Source organism: Oncorhynchus keta, unplaced genomic scaffold, assembly GCF_023373465.1.
Source record: "Oncorhynchus keta strain PuntledgeMale-10-30-2019 unplaced genomic scaffold, Oket_V2 Un_scaffold_18076_pilon_pilon, whole genome shotgun sequence".
Taxonomy (NCBI): Eukaryota; Metazoa; Chordata; class Actinopteri; order Salmoniformes; family Salmonidae; genus Oncorhynchus; species Oncorhynchus keta.
In genome coordinates, this window is record NW_026290833.1 from 100,320 (window position 1) to 118,676 (window position 18,357).

The window sequence follows — 18,357 nt, forward strand, 5'->3', positions numbered from 1 at the left end:
CCCAGTCAGAGTCAGACCAGATGGCAGAACCACCCCAGTCAGACCAGATGGCAGAACCACCCAGTCAGACGGCAGAACCACCCCAGTCAGATGACAGAACCACCCCAGTCAGACCAGATGGCAGAACCACCCCAGTCAGACCAGATGGCAGAACCAGCCCAGTCAGACCAGATGGCAGAACCACCCCAGTCAGACGGCAGAACCACCCCAGTCAGACGGCAGAACCAGCCCAGTCAGACCAGATGGCAGAACCACCCCAGTCAGACCAGATGGCAGAACCACCCCAGTCAGACCAGATGGCAGAACCACCCCAGTCAGACCAGACTGCAGAACCACCCCAGTCAGACCAGATGGCAGAACCACCCCAGTCAGACCAGATGGCAGAACCACCCCAGTCAGACCAGATGGCAGAACCACCCCAGTCAGACCAGATGGCAGAACCACCCCAGTCAGACCAGATGGCAGAACCACCCCAGTCAGACGGCAGAACCACCCTAGTCAGACGGCAGAACCACCCCAGTCAGACGGCAGAACCACCCCAGTCAGACCAGATGGCAGAACCACCCCAGTCAGACCAGACTGCAGAACCACCCCAGTCAGACCAGATGGCAGAACCACCCCAGTCAGACCAGACGGCAGAACCACCCAGTCAGACCAGATGGCAGAACCACCCCAGTCAGACCAGATGGCAGAACCACCCCAGTCAGACCAGACTGCAGAACCACCCCAGTCAGACCAGATGGCAGAACCACCCCAGTCAGACCAGACGGCAGAACCACCCCAGTCAGACCAGACGGCAGAACCACCCCAGTCAGACCAGATGGCAGAACCACCCCAGTCAGACGGCAGAACCACCCCAGTCAGACTCCAGAACCAGCCCAGTCAGACGGCAGAACCACCCTGGTCCGCCTGTGACATCCAGGCGTATTCTTGCATTATACAGCAGTTATAATATTAAAGGGATTTTTGCAGTTTTAATCTGACTCTGGGTAAGTAGAAAGGGGGATTAAGTCATGGATACTCATGAAAGTTGAAGGTAGTTTCTGGAGCCATTGCTAACTAGTGTTAGCACAATGACTGGAAGTCTACAGGAACAGCTAGCATGCTAGCTTTTAAAAAATGTTTATTGCCAAAAATGTCGTACTATCCCTTTAACTGTTGGGCTTCGCCTGTACACTTCTGACTGCTTGTCAGAACTTTGTGTTTTAAAGAAGCAGGGTGCACGGGGCTCACAGGCCACAAAACACCGTGCACTAAGCGTGATCACGTAGTTAACAATGAATGTATTGATCTGTACACTATCAAGTGCCTTTAGCCTAAGGTAGGACTCGTCCCAACATGAAAGGCTTGTAGGTTTTCTGTAGGCACAGAGCACAGTCATGAGTCGGGTCTGGAGTGTTTCCTGCAGGTCTCACATGGGCAGGAGGGAGAAACTCCAGGGCCCTGTAGACATTGTGACTTGTGAGCAGCTGACAGAGAAACTCCAGGGCCCTGTAGACATTGTGACTTGTGAGCAGCTGACAGAGAAACTTGTTAGGCTATGTTGGGGCCTAGGAGCGTAAACTCCTCCTCAGTCATGGGTTCAGTCCTACATGGCACCCTATGTAGTGCACTACGTTTGACCAGAGCACTATGGGGCCTTGTCAAAAGTAGTGCACTAAATAGGGAATAGGGTGCCTGTTGGGACACGGGTATGGTTTGAAGCGCTGAGGTAAAAGCAGTATAGATCTGAATCGTTTTGTGGTTCTCAGTACGTGCCAGGCCTCTCCCTTTTCCCTTTAAAGGCCCACTCCTGAATTTAAAAACCCAACCAACAACTACAAACAGCAGCCCTGCCACTTGGCTAGCTGTAAAGCTGGGTGATGATCAGCGATTAAAGGTCTATATTCTGTCCAGTTGCACAGTGTTGGTCTCTCTCTCTCTCTTTCCTTGAACCTGTTCTATCAGGGCTCAAAACTGCGTCCAAAACACTTGCATTTGCGACCCCATGACTTGACAGTGCAACACCAATTTTAAAATGTTTTGTTGCTTTCCCAGTGCATTCGCAAATTATTCAAAAACCTTTTTTTTTTTTAACTTTTTCCGTATTTTGTTATGTTACATCCTTATTCTAAAATGGATTAAACAATAAAACAATTCTCATTAATCTACACACTCCCCTGGAATAACAAACTCAAAAAAATAAAATACAAATATTTGTGCAAATGTATAAAAAACAATAGAAAATAGAAATACCTTAAGTTTAGTCACATTGTTTCTGCAACCTTTATCAGAACCCCACAGTTCTTACCTTTCTAACAGTACTACGCATGTGTTTGTAGGACCTAGTTTTGAAACTGAATTGTACTTTTGTGTGGGTAATATACAATCTTATATTATTTAGAAAATGGCACCAGAGAGGGTCAGAGCAAGTACACCGTCCAATTATTATTATTATTTTGTTCCCAGATGTAGTCTCCTGATGTGGTTTAAGCATGGTTGTGGACTTTGAAAAACTAGAAAAGATGGATGTTCTATAAAAAAAAATGTTTTTGTAAAAAGCTGAAACTAGAAACTGAAACAGATTTTTGGGGCCCTACTCCTTTAGTAACAGATTTTATAGGGCCCTACTCCTTTAGTAACTGATTTTATAGGGCCCTACTCCTTTAGTGACTGATTTTATAGGGTCCTACTCCTTTAGTGACAGATTTTATAGGGCCCTACTCCTTTAGTAACAGATTTTATAGGGCCCTACTCCTTTAGTGACTAATTTTATAGGGCCCTACTCCTTTAGTAACTGATTTTATAGGGCCCTACTCCTTTAGTGACTGATTTTATAGGGCCCTACTCCTTTAGTGACTGATTTTATAGGGTCCTACTCCTTTAGTGACTGATTTTATAGGGCCCTACTCCTTTAGTGACTGATTTTATAGGGCCCTACTCCTTTAGTGACTGATTTTATAGGGTCCTACTCCTTTAGTGACTGATTCTATAGGGCCCTACTCCTTTAGTGACTGATTTTATAGGGCCCTACTCCTTTAGTGACTGATTTTATAGGGTCCTACACCTTTAGTGACTGTTCAAAATCACTAACAATAGCAAGTTTTTTTCCCCCTCCCAACAATCAATGATATGATATTGTCAAATTAAATTGTAATTATTTGTTTATGAAGGGTACAAATTAAATGATGAGGTCATCATCTGCTTTCCAGTGGCAAATGTACCTGAATGTCAAAGCCCTGTAAAGGAATGAAAAGATGGCTAGTCATTTATTAGCCTGGTTCTGGATGGAATGCAGGCATGTTATGAGACACAAGGTCATTATTGGTGTGACCAAATCATACTGGTGCCATCAACTGAAAGAGTTGGTCTAGTCTAGAGACCTGACTAGAGTTCACATCTTCATAGTCAGTCTTGAAGTCTACGATAGACCTCCTCTTCCTCCTCACCAGGGTAGACTCCTCCTCCTCACCAAGGTAGACTCCTCCTCCTCACCACATTAGACTCCTCCTCCTCACCACATTAGACTCCTCCTCCTCACCACGGTAGACTCCTCCTCCTCACCACGGTAGACTCCTCATCCTCACCACGGTAGACTCCTCATCCTCACCACGGTAGACTCCTCATCCTCACCACGGTAGACTCCTCATCCTCACCACGGTAGACTCCTCATCCTCACCACGGTAGACTCCTCATCCTCACCACGGTAGACTCCTCATCCTCACCACGGTAGACTCCTCATCCTCACCACGGTAGACTCCTCATCCTCACCACGGTAGACTCCTCACTCCTCATCCTCACCACGGTAGACTCCTCATCCTCACCACGGTAGACTCCTCATCCTCACCACGGTAGACTCCTCATCCTCACCACGGTAGACTCCTCATCCTCACCACGGTAGACTCCTCATCCTCACCACGGTAGACTCCTCATCCTCACCACGGTAGACTCCTCATCCTCACCACGGTAGACTCCTCCTCCTCACCACGGTAGACTCCTCATCCTCACCACGGTAGACTCCTCATCCTCACCACGGTAGACTCCTCATCCTCACCAGGGTAGACTCCTCCTCCTCACCAGGGTAGACTCCTCCTCCTCACCAGGGTAGACTCCTCCTCCTCACCAGGGTAGACTCCTCCTCCTCACCAGGGTAGACTCCTCCTCCTCACCAGGGTAGACTCCTCCTCCTCACCAGGGTAGACTCCTCCTCCTCACCAGGGTAGACTCCTCCTCCTCACCAGGGTAGACTCCTCCTCCTCACCAGGGTAGACTCCTCCTCCTCACCAGGGTAGACTCCTCCTCCTCACCAGGGTAGACTCCTCCTCCTCACCAGGGTAGACTCCTCCTCCTCACCAGGGTAGACTCCTCCTCCTCACTACGGTAGACTCCTCCTCCTCACTAGGGTAGACTCCTCCTCCTCACTAGGGTAGACTCCTCCTCCTCACTAGGGTAGACTCCTCCTCCTCACTAGGGTAGACTCCTCCTCCTCACTACGGTAGACTCCTCCTCCTCACAAGGGTAGACTCCTCCTCCTCACTCTATAGAGAGACAGCATGTCAACCTGTAGGCCCTGCATGACCCCAATACATTAATGAACGACAACATGTCCGGGCCAGTAGAAATTCTGGGGGGTGGGGGGTTAGTTAGTATGCAGTATGTTTCATATGCAGCCACGGAGTGGTGGCCCCCATAGGCTGTTCTCTGTGCTTTTGATTAATGAACAACAACCTTGACTAGTTCATAAAAGGTGTCAAACTGACTGAATAAAAGTCCATGTCCTATAGCCTTGCCGTTCATAAATCATACCACGTGGTTACATGTCCATGGTATTGCATCTGGACAATTCAATGAAAGATCTCCATTTTGTATTTTTTGACATACAGTCCATCAGAACATCCCAGACAGGGCCTGTGAATAGAGTGACACGTCAGTAGCCGACCGAATCGCATCGGTAAGAGAGCTGTTCATTCGGCTCCCTAATTTGCATACCGGTAGTCGTTTTTTGGGGGTTGATTCTTCATCTGCAGATCAATGATGAAAGCATATGATGAAGAAGGTGAATCGTCCTCGCTGCAGTCGGCAGGCTAGTGGAGCGAGAGCCTCACTCTGGTCCAAAATATGATCGAAGAAAAACACATTTGAATTGTTTGAAATGTACTGATATGGTATCGACAAAGATATGGATTTTATAGGTCTGTTGATTTTAATCAAAGTGTCCCACAATGGAGTCGTCAACTGCTGCGTTGTGTCGTAAAGACCATGTTTAAACACCTGCTTCAATCGTACCTGTATTACTGAGGAAAGGGACCATGTTTAACACCTGCTTCAATCGTACCTGTATTACTGAGGAAAGGGCCCATGTTTAACACCTGCTTCAATCGTACCTGTATTACTGAGGAAAGGGCCCATGTTTAAACACCTGCTTCAATCGTACCTGTATTACTGAGGAAAGGGACCGTGTTTAACACCTGCTTCAATCGTACCTGTATTACTGAGGAAAGGGCCCATGTTTAAACACCTGCTTCAATCGTACCTGTATTACTGAGGAAAGGGCCCATGTTTAAACACCTGCTTCAATCGTACCTGTATTACTGAGGAAAGGGCCCATGTTTAAACACCTGCTTCAATCGTACCTGTATTACTGAGGAAAGGGACCATGTTTAAACACCTGCTTCAATCGTACCTGTATTACTGAGGAAAGGGACCGTGTTTAACACCTGCTTCAATCGTACCTGTATTACTGAGGAAAGGGCCCATGTTTAAACACCTGCTTCAATCGTACCTGTATTACTGAGGAAAGGGCCCATGTTTAAACACCTGCTTCAATCGTACCTGTATTACTGAGGAAAGGGACCATGTTTAAACACCTGCTTCAATCGTACCTGTATTACTGAGGAAAGGGACCGTGTTTAACACCTGCTTCAATCGTACCTGTATTACTGAGGAAAGGGCCCATGTTTAAACACCTGCTTCAATCGTACCTGTATTACTAAGGAAAGGGCCCATGTTTAACACCTGCTTCAATCGTACCTGTATTACTGAGGAAAGGGCCCATGTTTAACACCTGCTTCAATCGTACCTGTATTACTGAGGAAAGGGACCATGTTTAACACCTGCTTCAATCGTACCTGTATTACTGAGGAAAGGGCCCATGTTTAAACACCTGCTTCAATCGTACCTGTATTACTGGGGAAAGGGCCCATGTTTAACACCTGCTTCAATCGTACCTGTATTACTGAGGAAAGGGACCATGTTTAACACCTGCTTCAATCGTACCTGTATTACTGAGGAAAGGGACCATGTTTAACACCTGCTTCAATCGTACCTGTATTACTGAGGAAAGGGACCATGTTTAACACCTGCTTCAATCGTACCTGTATTACTGAGGAAAGGGACCATGTTTAACACCTGCTTCAATCGTACCTGTATTACTGAGGAAAGGGACCATGTTTAACACCTGCTTCAATCGTACCTGTATTACTGAGGAAAGGGACCATGTTTAACACCTGCTTCAATCGTACCTGTATTACTGAGGAAAGGGACCATGTTTAACACCTGCTTCAATCGTACCTGTATTACTGAGGAAAGGGACCATGTTTAACACCTGCTTCAATCGTACCTGTATTACTGAGGAAAGGGACCATGTTTAACACCTGCTTCAATCGTACCTGTATTACTGAGGAAAGGGACCATGTTTAAACACCTGCTTCAATCGTACCTGTATTACTGAGGAAAGGGCCCATGTTTAAACACCTGCTTCAATCGTACCTGTATTACTGAGGAAAGGGCCTCGTAAAAGGAAGCTTGAAGCCTGTGGAAGTCAGCTGACTCTTACAGGATTCTTTTAAAGGTCCATGCTGTCAAATGTTTGTCGTCCCTCCTATGTTTTATATATTATACAACAGCTGATGAAACGAACACTGTAAACACACCAAAACATGGATCAGTGTTATTTCCAGATAATTTACTTCATCTTTACGGGCTACTTTTTCTATTTGCCTGCCAAGCCTATGTGCTTGTGGAAAACACTGATTAGTGACGGTCTATTTCAGAGACGTTAGCAGAGCTGTCAAGATGTCAGAGTTGGTTTGAAGTCTCTCCTCTGGCACAACAACCACTATCTTATTACGCTATGACCATACCAAGAACACCCAAGAACACTGGCTCATCAATTACACAAGGTGTGTGTGTGTGTGCCTGTGTGTGTGCCTGTGTGTGTGTCTGTGGGTGTGTGTGTGATTTATAAAATAAAAAAACCACACACAGCTAGCTCCAACGGGCTACAAATCTGTTAAACCGTCTTCTCATTCGGGCTCGGAATGACCATGGACCTCACAAACCCAGATGTACTGTGCTGGCCCGGTACTTCTCACCAAACCCAGCTGTACTGTGCTGGCCCGGTACTTCTCACCAAACCCAGCTGTACTGTGCTGGCCCGGTACTTCTCACCAAACCCAGCTGTACTGTGCTGGCCCGGTACTTCTCACCAAACCCAGTTGTACTGTGCTGGCCTGGTACTTCTCACCAAACCCAGCTGTACTGTGCTGGCCCGGTACTTCTCACCAAACCCAGCTGTACTGTGCTGGCCTGGTACTTCTCACCAAACCCAGCTGAACTGTGCTGGCCCGGTACTTCTCACCAAACCCAGCTGTACTGTGCTGGCCTGGTACTTCTCACCAAACCCAGCTGAACTGTGCTGGCCTGGTACTTCTCACCAAACCCAGCTGTACTGTGCTGGCCTGGTACTTCTCACCAAACCCAGCTGAACTGTGCTGGCCTGGTACTTCTCACCAAACCCAGCTGAACTGTGCTGGCCCGGTACTTCTCACCAAACCCAGCTGTACTGTGCTGGCCTGGTACTTCTCACCAAACCCAGCTGAACTGTGCTGGCCCGGTTACCCTCCACTGTATTGGCTGGAATCCTGCTGGACGATGTGGAAAGAAAACATCCGACCCAGTTTAGTACGGTTTAGGTTGCGGAGGTAGGGGGGAGGGGGGGTAGGTTGACCTCAGGTCTCCCTACTGGAAGCCAGAGGTAGGGGGATGGGGGTAGGTTGACCTCAGGTCTCCCTACTGGAAGCCAGAGGTAGGGGGTAGGTTGACCTCAGGTCTCCCTACTGGAAGCCAGAGGTAGGGGGAGGGGGTAGGTTGGCCTTAGTGTGTGTTACTGTGTGTGTCTGTGTTGTGGGAGTGTGTACAGTTGAAGTCAGAAGTTTACATACACTTAGGTTGGAGTCATTAAAACTTGTTCTTCAACCACTCCACACATTTCTTGTTAACAAACTATAGTTTTGGCAAGTTGGTTAGGACATCTACTTTGTGCACAGCACAAGTAATTCTTCCAACAATTGTTTACAGACAGATTATTTCACTTATAATTCACTGTATCACAATTTCAGTGGGTCAGAAGTTTACATACACTAAGTTGACTGTGCCTTTAAACAGCTTGGAAAATTCCCCAAAATTATGTCATGACTTTAGAAGCTTCTGATAGGCTAATTGACATAATTTGAGTCAATTGGAGGTGTACCTGTGGATGTATTTCAAGGCCTACCTTCAAATTCAGTGCCTCTTTGCTTGACATCATGGGAAAATCAAAAGACATCAGCCAAGACTTCAGAAAAAAAATTGTAGACCAAGGTGCAAATCAATCCCAGAACAACAGCAAAGGATCTTGTGAAGATGCTGGAGGAAACGGGTACAAAAGTATCTATATCCACAGTAAAACGAGTCCTAAATCAACATAACCTGAAAGGCCACTCAGCAAGGAAGAAGCCACTGCGGTTTGCAACTGCACATGGGGACGAAGATCATACTTTTTGGAGAAATGTCCTCTGATATGATGAAACAAAAAATAGAACTGTTTGGCCATAATGACCATCGTTATGTTTGGAGGAAAAATGGGGAGGCTTGCAAGCCGAAGAACACCATCCCAACCGTGAAGCACAGGGGCATCATGAGGCAGGAAATGTATGTAGATATATTGAATCAACATCTCAAGACATCAGTCACGAACACAAAGTTAAAGCTTGGTCGCAAATGGGTCTTCCAAATGGACAATTACCCCAAGCATACTTCCAAAATTGTTTGCAAAATGGCTTAAAGACAACAAAGTCAAGGTATTGGAGTGGCCATCACAAAACCCTGACCTCAATCCCATAGAAAATTTGTTGGCAGAACTGAAAAAGCGTGTGCGAGCAAGGAGGCCTACAAACCTGACTCAGTTACAGCAGCTCTGTCAGGAGGAATGGGCCAAAATTCACCCAAATTATTGTTGGAAGCTCGTGGAAGGCTACCCGAAACGTTTGACCCAAGTTAAACCATTTTAAAGGCAGTGCTACCAAATACTAATTGAGTGTATGTAAACTTCTGACCCACTGGGAATGTGATTAAATAAAAGCTGAAATAAATCATTCTCTCTACTATTATTCTGACATTTCACATTCTTAAAATAGTTCTGATCCTAACTGACCTAAGATGGGGAATGTTTCCTAGGATTAAATGTCAGGGCTTGTGAAAAACTGAGTTAAAAAAAAAAAATATTTGGCTAAGGTGTATGTAAACTACCGACCTCAACTGTATATGTCTTGTGTGTGTGTATTATAGGTTGTGCGTGTGTGTGTTTGTGTGTGTGTATTATAGGTTGTGCGTGTGTGTGTCAAGGGCAGTCTACCATCTGGGCCGGTCTGCCTGTGATAAGGCTCAAGTACAAGGTCTAGTGATAGTTGTCTTAGTCCGGGAACAGGGCGGTGGTGCATTCCTACCTCCACACATCAGGCATAAATGGAACAGACAGCAGGGTTCCAGGCAGACAGCAGGGTTCCAGGCAGACAGCAGGGTTCCAGGCAGACAGCAGGGTTCCAGGCCGACAGCAGGGTTCCAGGCAGACAGCAGGGTTCCAGGCAGGCAGCAGGGTTCCAGGCAGGCAGACAGGCAGCAGGGTTCCAGGCAGGCAGACAGGCAGCAGGGTTCCAGGCAGGCAGACAGGCAGCAGGGTTCCAGGCAGGCAGACAGGCAGCAGGGTTCCAGGCAGGCAGGCAGCAGGGTTCCAGGCAGGCAGGCAGCAGGGTTCCAGGCAGGCAGGCCGACAGCAGGGTTCCAGGCAGACAGCAGGGTTCCAGGCCGACAGCAGGGTTCCAGGCCGACAGCAGGGTTCCAGGCAGGCAGCAGGGTTCCAGGCAGGCAGACAGGCAGCAGGGTTGCAGGCAGGCAGACAGGCAGCAGGGTTCCAGGCAGACAGGCAGCAGGGTTCCAGGCAGGCAGACAGGCAGCAGGGTTCCAGGCAGGCAGACAGGCAGCAGGGTTCCAGGCAGGCAGGCAGGCAGCAGGGTTCCAGGCAGGCAGGCAGGCAGGCAGGCAGGCAGGCAGGCAGACAGGCAGCAGGGTTCCAGGCAGGCAGGCATGCAGCAGGGTTCCAGGCAGGCAGGCAGGCAGCAGGGTTCCAGGCAGGCAGGCAGGCAGCAGGCTTCCGGGCAGGCAGGCAGCAGGCTTCCGGGCAGGCAGGCAGCAGGCTTCCGGGCAGGCAGGCTTCCGGGCAGACAGACATCAGGCTTCTGGGCAGACAGACAGCAGGGTTCCAGACAGACACATACCCAGACGGGCAGGGAGGCAGACGGCCGGGAAGACTTGCAGGGTGACAGGCGGGTGGGCAGACAGACATCAGGGTTCCAGACAGACAGCCAGCAGGATGCCAGACATCAGGGTTCCAGGCAGACAGCAGGGTTCCAGGCAGGCAGACAGGCAGCAGGGTTGCAGGCAGGCAGACAGGCAGCAGGGTTCCAGGCAGACAGCAGGGTTCCAGGCAGGCAGCAGGGTTCCAGGCAGGCAGACAGGCAGCAGGGTTGCAGGCAGGCAGACAGGCAGCAGGGTTCCAGGCAGACAGGCAGCAGGGTTCCAGGCAGACAGGCAGCAGGGTTCCAGGCAGGCAGACAGGCAGCAGGGTTCCAGGCAGGCAGACAGGCAGCAGGGTTCCAGGCAGGCAGGCAGGCAGCAGGGTTCCAGGCAGGCAGGCAGGCAGGCAGGCAGGCAGGCAGGCAGACAGGCAGCAGGGTTCCAGGCAGGCAGGCAGGCAGCAGGGTTCCAGGCAGGCAGGCAGGCAGCAGGGTTCCAGGCAGGCAGGCAGGCAGCAGGCTTCCGGGCAGGCAGGCAGCAGGCTTCCGGGCAAGAAGGCAGCAGGCTTCCGGGCAGGCAGGCTTCCGGGCAGACAGACAGCAGGGTTCCAGACAGACACATACCCAGACGGGCAGGGAGGCAGACGGCCGGGAAGACTTGCAGGGTGACAGGCGGGTGGGCAGACAGACATCAGGGTTCCAGACAGACAGCCAGCAGGATGCCAGACATCAGGGTTCCAGGCAGACAGCAGGGTTCCAGGCAGACAGCAGGGTTCCAGGCAGACAGCAGGGTTCCAGGCAGACAGCAGGGTTCCAGGCAGACAGCAGGGTTCCAGGCAGACAGCAGGGTTCCAGGCAGGCAGACAGGCAGCAGGGTTCCAGGCAGGCAGACAGGCAGCAGGGTTCCAGGCAGGCAGACAGGCAGCAGGGTTCCGGGCAGACAGGCAGCAGGGTTCTGGGCAGACAGACAGCAGGGTTCCAGACAGACACATACCCAGACGGGCAGGGAGGCAGACGGCCGGTAAGACTTGCAGGGTGACAGGCGGTTGGGCAGACAGACATCAGGGTTCCAGACAGACAGCCAGCAGGATGCCAGACATCAGGGTTCCAGACAGACAGCCAGCAGGCTTCCAGGCAGCAGGCTTCCAGGCAGGCAGACAGCAGGGTTCAAGACAGACAGCCAGCAGGATGCCAGACAACAGGGTTCCAGACAGACAGCCAGCCAGCAGGCGCAGGCTTCCAGGCAGACAGCCAGCAGGGTGCCAGACATCAGGGTTCCAGACAGACAGCCAGCAGGGTTCCAGACAACAGGGTTCCAGACAACAGGGTTCCAGACAGATAGTCAGCAGGGTGCCAGACAACGGGGTTCCAGACAGATAGCCAGCAGGGTGCCAGACAACAGGGTTCCAGACAGACCGCCAGCAGGGTGCCAGACGACAGGGTGCCAGACAACAGGGTTCCAGACAGATAGCCAGCAGGGTGCCAGACAACAGGGTTCCAGACAGACCGCCAGCAGGGTGCCAGACAACAGGGTTCCAGACAGACCGCCAGCAGGGTGCCAGACAACAGGGTTCCAGACAGATGGCCAGCAGGGTTCCAGACAGATAGCCAGCAGGGTGCCAGACAGCAGGGTGCCAGACAGCAGGGTTCCAGACAGATGGCCAGCAGGGTTCCAGACAGATAGCCAGCAGGGTGCCAGACAGCAGGGTTCCAGACAGACGGACTGCAGGGTTCCAGGCAGACGGACTGCAGGGTTCCAGGCAGACGGACAGCAGGGTTCCAGGCAGACGGACTGCAGGGTTCCAGGCAGACGGACTGCAGGGTTCCAGGCAGACGGACAGCAGGGTTCCAGGCAGACGGACAGCAGGGTTCCAGGCAGACGGACAGCAGGGTTCCAGGCAGACGGACAGCAGGGTTCCAGGCAGACGGACAGCAGGGTTCCAGGCAGACCATCAAACAGGGTCTGCGTTCCCAAATGCCACCCTATTCCCTAGTTCACTACGTTTAACCAGAGAACTATGGGTCCTGGTCTGAAGTAGTGCCCTATATAAGGAATAGGGTTCCATTTGGGATGGATATAGTGTTTATCACACAGATAGTTTATCTAGCCTTGGTCTGCAGGTCCACTGTCCTGATAGCAGATGCCTTTAGACACAGACCTACGATCAGTTTATATTCCTTATCAACATTAAATCCTTATCATTATTAGGTTGGGCATTGAGGGTAGAGAGAGGAGAGTTTGAGGGGGACACTGTTTGTAGCTTTTTTAGGAACTGCCTAGCCGGTCAGTGGTGTGTGTGTGTATTCTTATTTCAGAGGAGGGCAAAGCCTTGGCATGGTGAGGAATTAATACACTGTGCTGAGAGAAGGGGACTTCCACTTACTCCTCATGCCAGCAGCATACCACCCTGAAGCTAACAAGGGTAGAAAATGGTGTTGCAGCTGGAAATGGTGTTGGGGGCCAGTAGGAGGCACTCTTTCTTTCTTTCTTTCTAAAAAAATATATATTTATATGTATATATATATATGTATATCCCAATGCCCCAGGGCAGTGATTGGGGACATTGCCCTGTGTAGGGTGCCGTCTTTCAGATGGGATGTAAAGCAGGTGTCCTGACTCTCTTTTCACTAATGATCCCATGACGCTTATAAGAGTAGGCGTGTTATCCCCGGTGTACTGGCTAAATGACCAATCTGGCCTTCGTACCATCATGGTCACCTAATCATCCCCAGCTTCCAATTGGTTCATCCATCCCCTCTTCTCTCCCCTGTAACTATTCCCCAGGCCGTTGCTGTAAATGAGAATGTGTTCTCAGGCAACTTACCTGGTAAAACAATTGACTTTCTCAGTCACTCTCACACACACACACGCACACGCACACGCACACGCACACACACACACCACAATCTCTGTTTGTGATCCTCACTGTGTGTCTTTGTAGTGGTCAAGTCATAATGAGTGATGTGTATCCCAGGCAGTTATCTTCCATTGAACAGGGCTGATCGTTTTGTTAGCCCAATACTGTTTGTACCATGTTTTGTGCTGCTACCATGTTGTTTAGATACCATGTTGTTGTTATGTTGTGTTGCTACCATGTTGTTGTGTTGCTACCATGTTGTGTTGCTTCCATGTTATGTTGTGGTGCTACCATGTTGTGTTGCTTCCATGTTATGTTGTGGTGCTACCATGTTGTGCTGCTACCATGTTATGTTGTGGTGCTACCATGTTGTGCTGCTACCATGTTATGTTGTGGTGCTACCATGTTGTGCTGCTACCATGTTATCTTGTGGTGCTACCATGTTGTGCTGCTACCATGTTATCTTGTGGTGCTACCATGTTGTGCTGCTACCATGTTATGTTGTGTTGCAACCATGTTGTTGTGTTGCTTCCAGGTTGTGTTGCTGTTGTGTTGTGTTGCTTCCAGGTTGTGTTGCTGTTGTGTTGTGTTGCTACCATGTTGTGCTGCTACCATGTTATGTTGTGTTGCTACCATGTTGTGTTGCTACCATGTTATGTTGTGCTGCTACCATGTCGTGGTGCTGTCTTATGTTATCTTAGGTATCTCTGTATGTTGTGATGTGCTGCTACCATGTCGTGGTGCTGTCTTATGTTATCTTAGGTATCTCTGTATGTTGTGATGTGTGCTTTGTCCTATATTTATATCGTATTTTGATTTTTTTAATCCCAGGACCCCAGTCCCCGCAGGAGGTCCTTTTGCCTTATGGTGGGCCGTCCCCGCAGGAGGTCCTTTTGCCTTATGGTGGGCCTTCCCCGCAGGAGGTCCTTTTGCCTTATGGTGGGCCGTCCCCGCAGGAGGTCCTTTTGCCTTATGGTGGGCCGTCCCCGCAGGAGGTCCTTTTGCCTCATGGTGGGCCGTCCCCGCAGGAGGTCCTTTTGCCTCATGGTGGGCCGTCCCCGCAGGAGGTCCTTTTGCCTCATGGTGGGCCGTCCCCGCAGGAGGTCCTTTTGCCTCATGGTGGGCCGTCCCCGCAGGAGGTCCTTTTGCCTCATGGTGGGCCGTCCCCGCAGGAGGTCCTTTTGCCTCATGGTGGGCCGTCCCCGCAGGAGGTCCTTTTGCCTCATGGTGGGCCGTCCCCGCAGGAGGTCCTTTTGCCTCATGGTGGGCCGTCCCCGCAGGAGGTCCTTTTGCCTCATGGTGGGCCGTCCCCGCAGGAGGTCCTTTTGCCTCATGGTGGGCCGTCCCCGCAGGAGGTCCTTTTGCCTCATGGTGGGCCGTCCCCGCAGGAGGTCCTTTTGCCTCATGGTGGGCCGTCCCCGCAGGAGGTCCTTTTGCCTCATGGTGGGCCGTCCCCGCAGGAGGTCCTTTTGCCTCATGGTGGGCCGTCCCCGCAGGAGGTCCTTTTGCCTCATGGTGGGCCGTCCATGGTGGGCCGCAGGAGGTCCTTTTGCCTCATGGTGGGCCGTCCCCGCAGGAGGTCCTTTTGCCTCATGGTGGGCCGTCCCCGCAGGAGGTCCTTTTGCCTCATGGTGGGCCGTCCCCGCAGGAGGTCCTTTTGCCTCATGGTGGGCCGTCCCCGAGGAGGTCCTTTTGCCTCATGGTGGGCCGTCCCCGCAGGAGGTCCTTTTGCCTCATGGTGGGCCGTCCCCGCAGGGAGGTCCTTTTGCCTCATGGTGGGCCGTCCCCGCAGGAGGTCCTTTTGCCTCATGGTGGGCCGTCCCCGCAGGGGTCCTTTTGCCTCATGGTGGGCCGTCCCCGCAGGAGGTCCTTTTGCCTCATGGTGGGCCGTCCCCGCAGGAGGTCCTTTTGCCTCATGGTGGTGGGCTTTTGCCTCATGGTCCCCAAAGGAGGTCCTTTTGCCTTTATGGTGGGCCGTCCCGCAGGAGGTCCTTTTGCCTTTGGTGGGCCGTCCCCGCAGGAGGTCCTTTTGCCTTTTGGTGGGCCGTCCCCGCAGGAGGTCCTTTTGCCTTTTGGTGGGCCGTCCCCGCAGGAGGTCCTTTTGCCTTTGGTGGGCCGTCCCCGCAGGAGGTCCTTTTGCCTTTGGTGGGCCGTCATTTGTAAATAAGAACATGTTCTTTAACTGACTTGCCTAGTTAAATAAAGAATGAACGCCATACGTCTGTTTGTGTGTGACAGCCTATCCCATCATCACCACAACAACAGTAAAAGACTGTACAAGATGTGGTCCGCATCCCAAATGGCTGGGTGCTGGTCAAAACTAGTGCACTATATAGGGAATAGGGGGCAATTCTAGGACACACACGTAATTGTATACAATGTTTGACTTGGGATGAAAGAAGTACAGGAGCTGTGTTTTTCCAAGTCGTTAGACTTTGTTCCACCGAAATACACACATGACATTTATGCAGTAGAGCCCTGAAACACTGCTTATCAAGGTCACGATGAGCAGCTGATGTTTAGGCTACAGTGTGATTAGACCAGGGCTGATGTTAGACCAGGGCTGATGTTTTGGCTACAGTGTGATTAGACCAGGGCTGATGTTAGACCAGGGCTGATGTTAGACCAGGGCTGATGTTAGACCAGGGCTGATGTTTTGGCTACAGTGTGATTAGACCAGGGCTGATGTTAGGCTACAGGGCTGAGGGCTGATGTTAGACCAGGGCTGATGTTTAGGCTACAGGGCTGATGTTAGACCAGGGCTGATGTTTAGGCTACAGCTGATGTTTAGGCTACAGGGCTGATGTTAGACCAGGGCTGATGTTTAGGCTACAGTGTGATTAGACCAGGGCTGATGTTAGACCAGGGCTGATGTTAGACCAGGGCTGATGTTAGACCAGGGCTGATGTTTAGGCTACAGTGTGATTAGACCAGGGCTGATGTTAGACCAGGGCTGATGTTAGACCAGGGCTGATGTTAGACCAGGGCTGATGTTTAGGCTACAGTGTGATTAGACCAGGGCTGATGTTTAGGCTACAGTGTGATTAGACCAGGGCTGATGTTAGACCAGGGCTGATGTTAGACCAGGGCTGATGTTAGACCAGGGCTGATGTTAGACCAGGGCTGATGTTTAGGCTACAGTGTGATTAGACCAGGGCTGATGTTAGACCAGGGCTGATGTTAGACCAGGGCTGATGTTTAGGCCAGTGTGATTAGACCAGGGCTGATGTTTAGGCTACAGTGTGATTAGACCAGGGCTGCTGTTAGACCAGGGCTGCTGTTAGACCAGGGCTGCTGTTAGACCAGGGCTGCTGTTAGACCAGGGCTGCTGTTAGACCAGGGCTGTTAGACCAGGGCTGATGTTAGACCAGGGCTGATGTTAGACCAGGGCTGATGTTAGACCAGGGCTGATGTTAGACCAGGGCTGATGTTAGACCAGGGCTGATGTTAGACCAGGGCTGATGTTTAGGCTACAGTGTGATTAGACCAGGGCTGATGTTTAGGCTACAGTGTGGTTCAGACCAGGGCTGATGTTAGACCAGGGCTGATGTTAGACCAGGGCTGATGTTAGACCAGGGCTGATGTTTAGGCTACAGTGTGATTAGACCAGGGCTGATGTTAGACCAGGGCTGATGTTAGACCAGGGCTGATGTTAGACCAGGGCTGATGTTTAGGCTACAGTGTGATTAGACCAGGGCTGATGTTTAGACCAGGGCTGATGTTTAGACCAGGGCTGATGTTAGACCAGGGCTGATGTTTAGGCTACAGTGTGATTAGACCAGGGCTGATGTTAGACCAGGGCTGATGTTTAGGCTACAGTGTGATTAGACCAGGGCTGATGTTAGACCAGGGCTGATGTTAAATCCAGGGCTGATCCTGTTATGACCAGGGCTGATGACCAGGGCTGATGACCAGGGCTGATGTTAGACCAGGGCTGGCTACAGTGTGATTAGACCAGGGCTGATGTTTAGACCAGGGCTGATGTTAGACCAGGGCTGATGTTTAGGGCTACAGGGTGGTGATTAGACCAGGGCTGATGTTAGACCAGGGCTGATGTTAGACCAGGGCTGGACCAGGGCAGTGACTAGGGCTGCGATTAGACCAGGGCTGATGTTAGACCAGGGCTGATGTTAGACCAGGGCTGATGTTAGACCAGGGCTGATGTTAGACCAGGGCTGATGTTAGACCAGGGCTGATGTTAGACCAGGGCTGATGTTAGACCAGGGCTGATGTTAGACCAGGGCTGATGTTAGACCAGGGCTGATGTTTAGACTAGGGCTGATGTTAGACCAGGGCTGATGTTAGACCAGGGCTGATGTTAGACCAGGGCTGATGTTAGACCAGGGCTGATGTTAGACCAGGGCTGATGTTAGACCAGGGCTGATGTTTAGGCTACAGTGTGGTTAGACCAGGGCTGATGTTTAGGCTACAGTGTGGTTAGACCAGGGCTGATGTTTTGGCTACAGTGTGGTTAGACCAGGGCTGATGTTTAGACTACAGTGTGGTTAGACCAAGGCTGATGTTTAGACTACAGTGTGATTAGACCAGGGCTGATGTTAGACCAGGGCTGATGTTTAGGCTACAGTGTGATTAGACCAGGGCTGAGTTAGGCTACAGTGTGGTTAGACCAAGGCTGATGGTTAGGCTACAGTGTGATTAGACCAGGGCTGATGTTTAGGCTACAGTGTGGTTAGACCAGGGCTGATGTTAGACCAGGGCTGATGTTTAGGCTACAGTGTAATTAGACCAGGGCTGATGTTTAGACTACAGTGTGGTTAGACCAGGGCTGATGTTAGACCAGGGCTGATGTTTAGGCTACAGTGTGATTAGACCAGGGCTGATGTTTAGGCTACAGTGTGGTTAGACCAGGGCTGATGTTAGACCAGGGCTGATGTTTAGGCTACAGTGTG

At 50.9% G+C, this 18,357-nt stretch overlaps 1 protein-coding gene across 1 annotated transcript in view; it reads left to right on the plus strand.

Moving 5' to 3' along the window:
- The window catches only part of LOC127927839 (uncharacterized), a 29,484-nt gene extending 13,874 nt beyond the window's left edge, over window positions 1-15,610 (plus strand). The window contains exons 2-6 of the mRNA XM_052514550.1: window positions 14,279-14,334; window positions 14,479-14,946; window positions 14,991-15,185; window positions 15,311-15,450; window positions 15,540-15,610. Coding sequence (XP_052370510.1) covers window positions 14,279-14,334; window positions 14,479-14,946; window positions 14,991-15,185; window positions 15,311-15,450; window positions 15,540-15,610 — 930 coding nt within the window. The remainder of the gene's footprint in view (window positions 1-14,278; window positions 14,335-14,478; window positions 14,947-14,990; window positions 15,186-15,310; window positions 15,451-15,539) is intronic.
- Window positions 15,611-18,357: the final 2,747 nt, after the last annotated feature.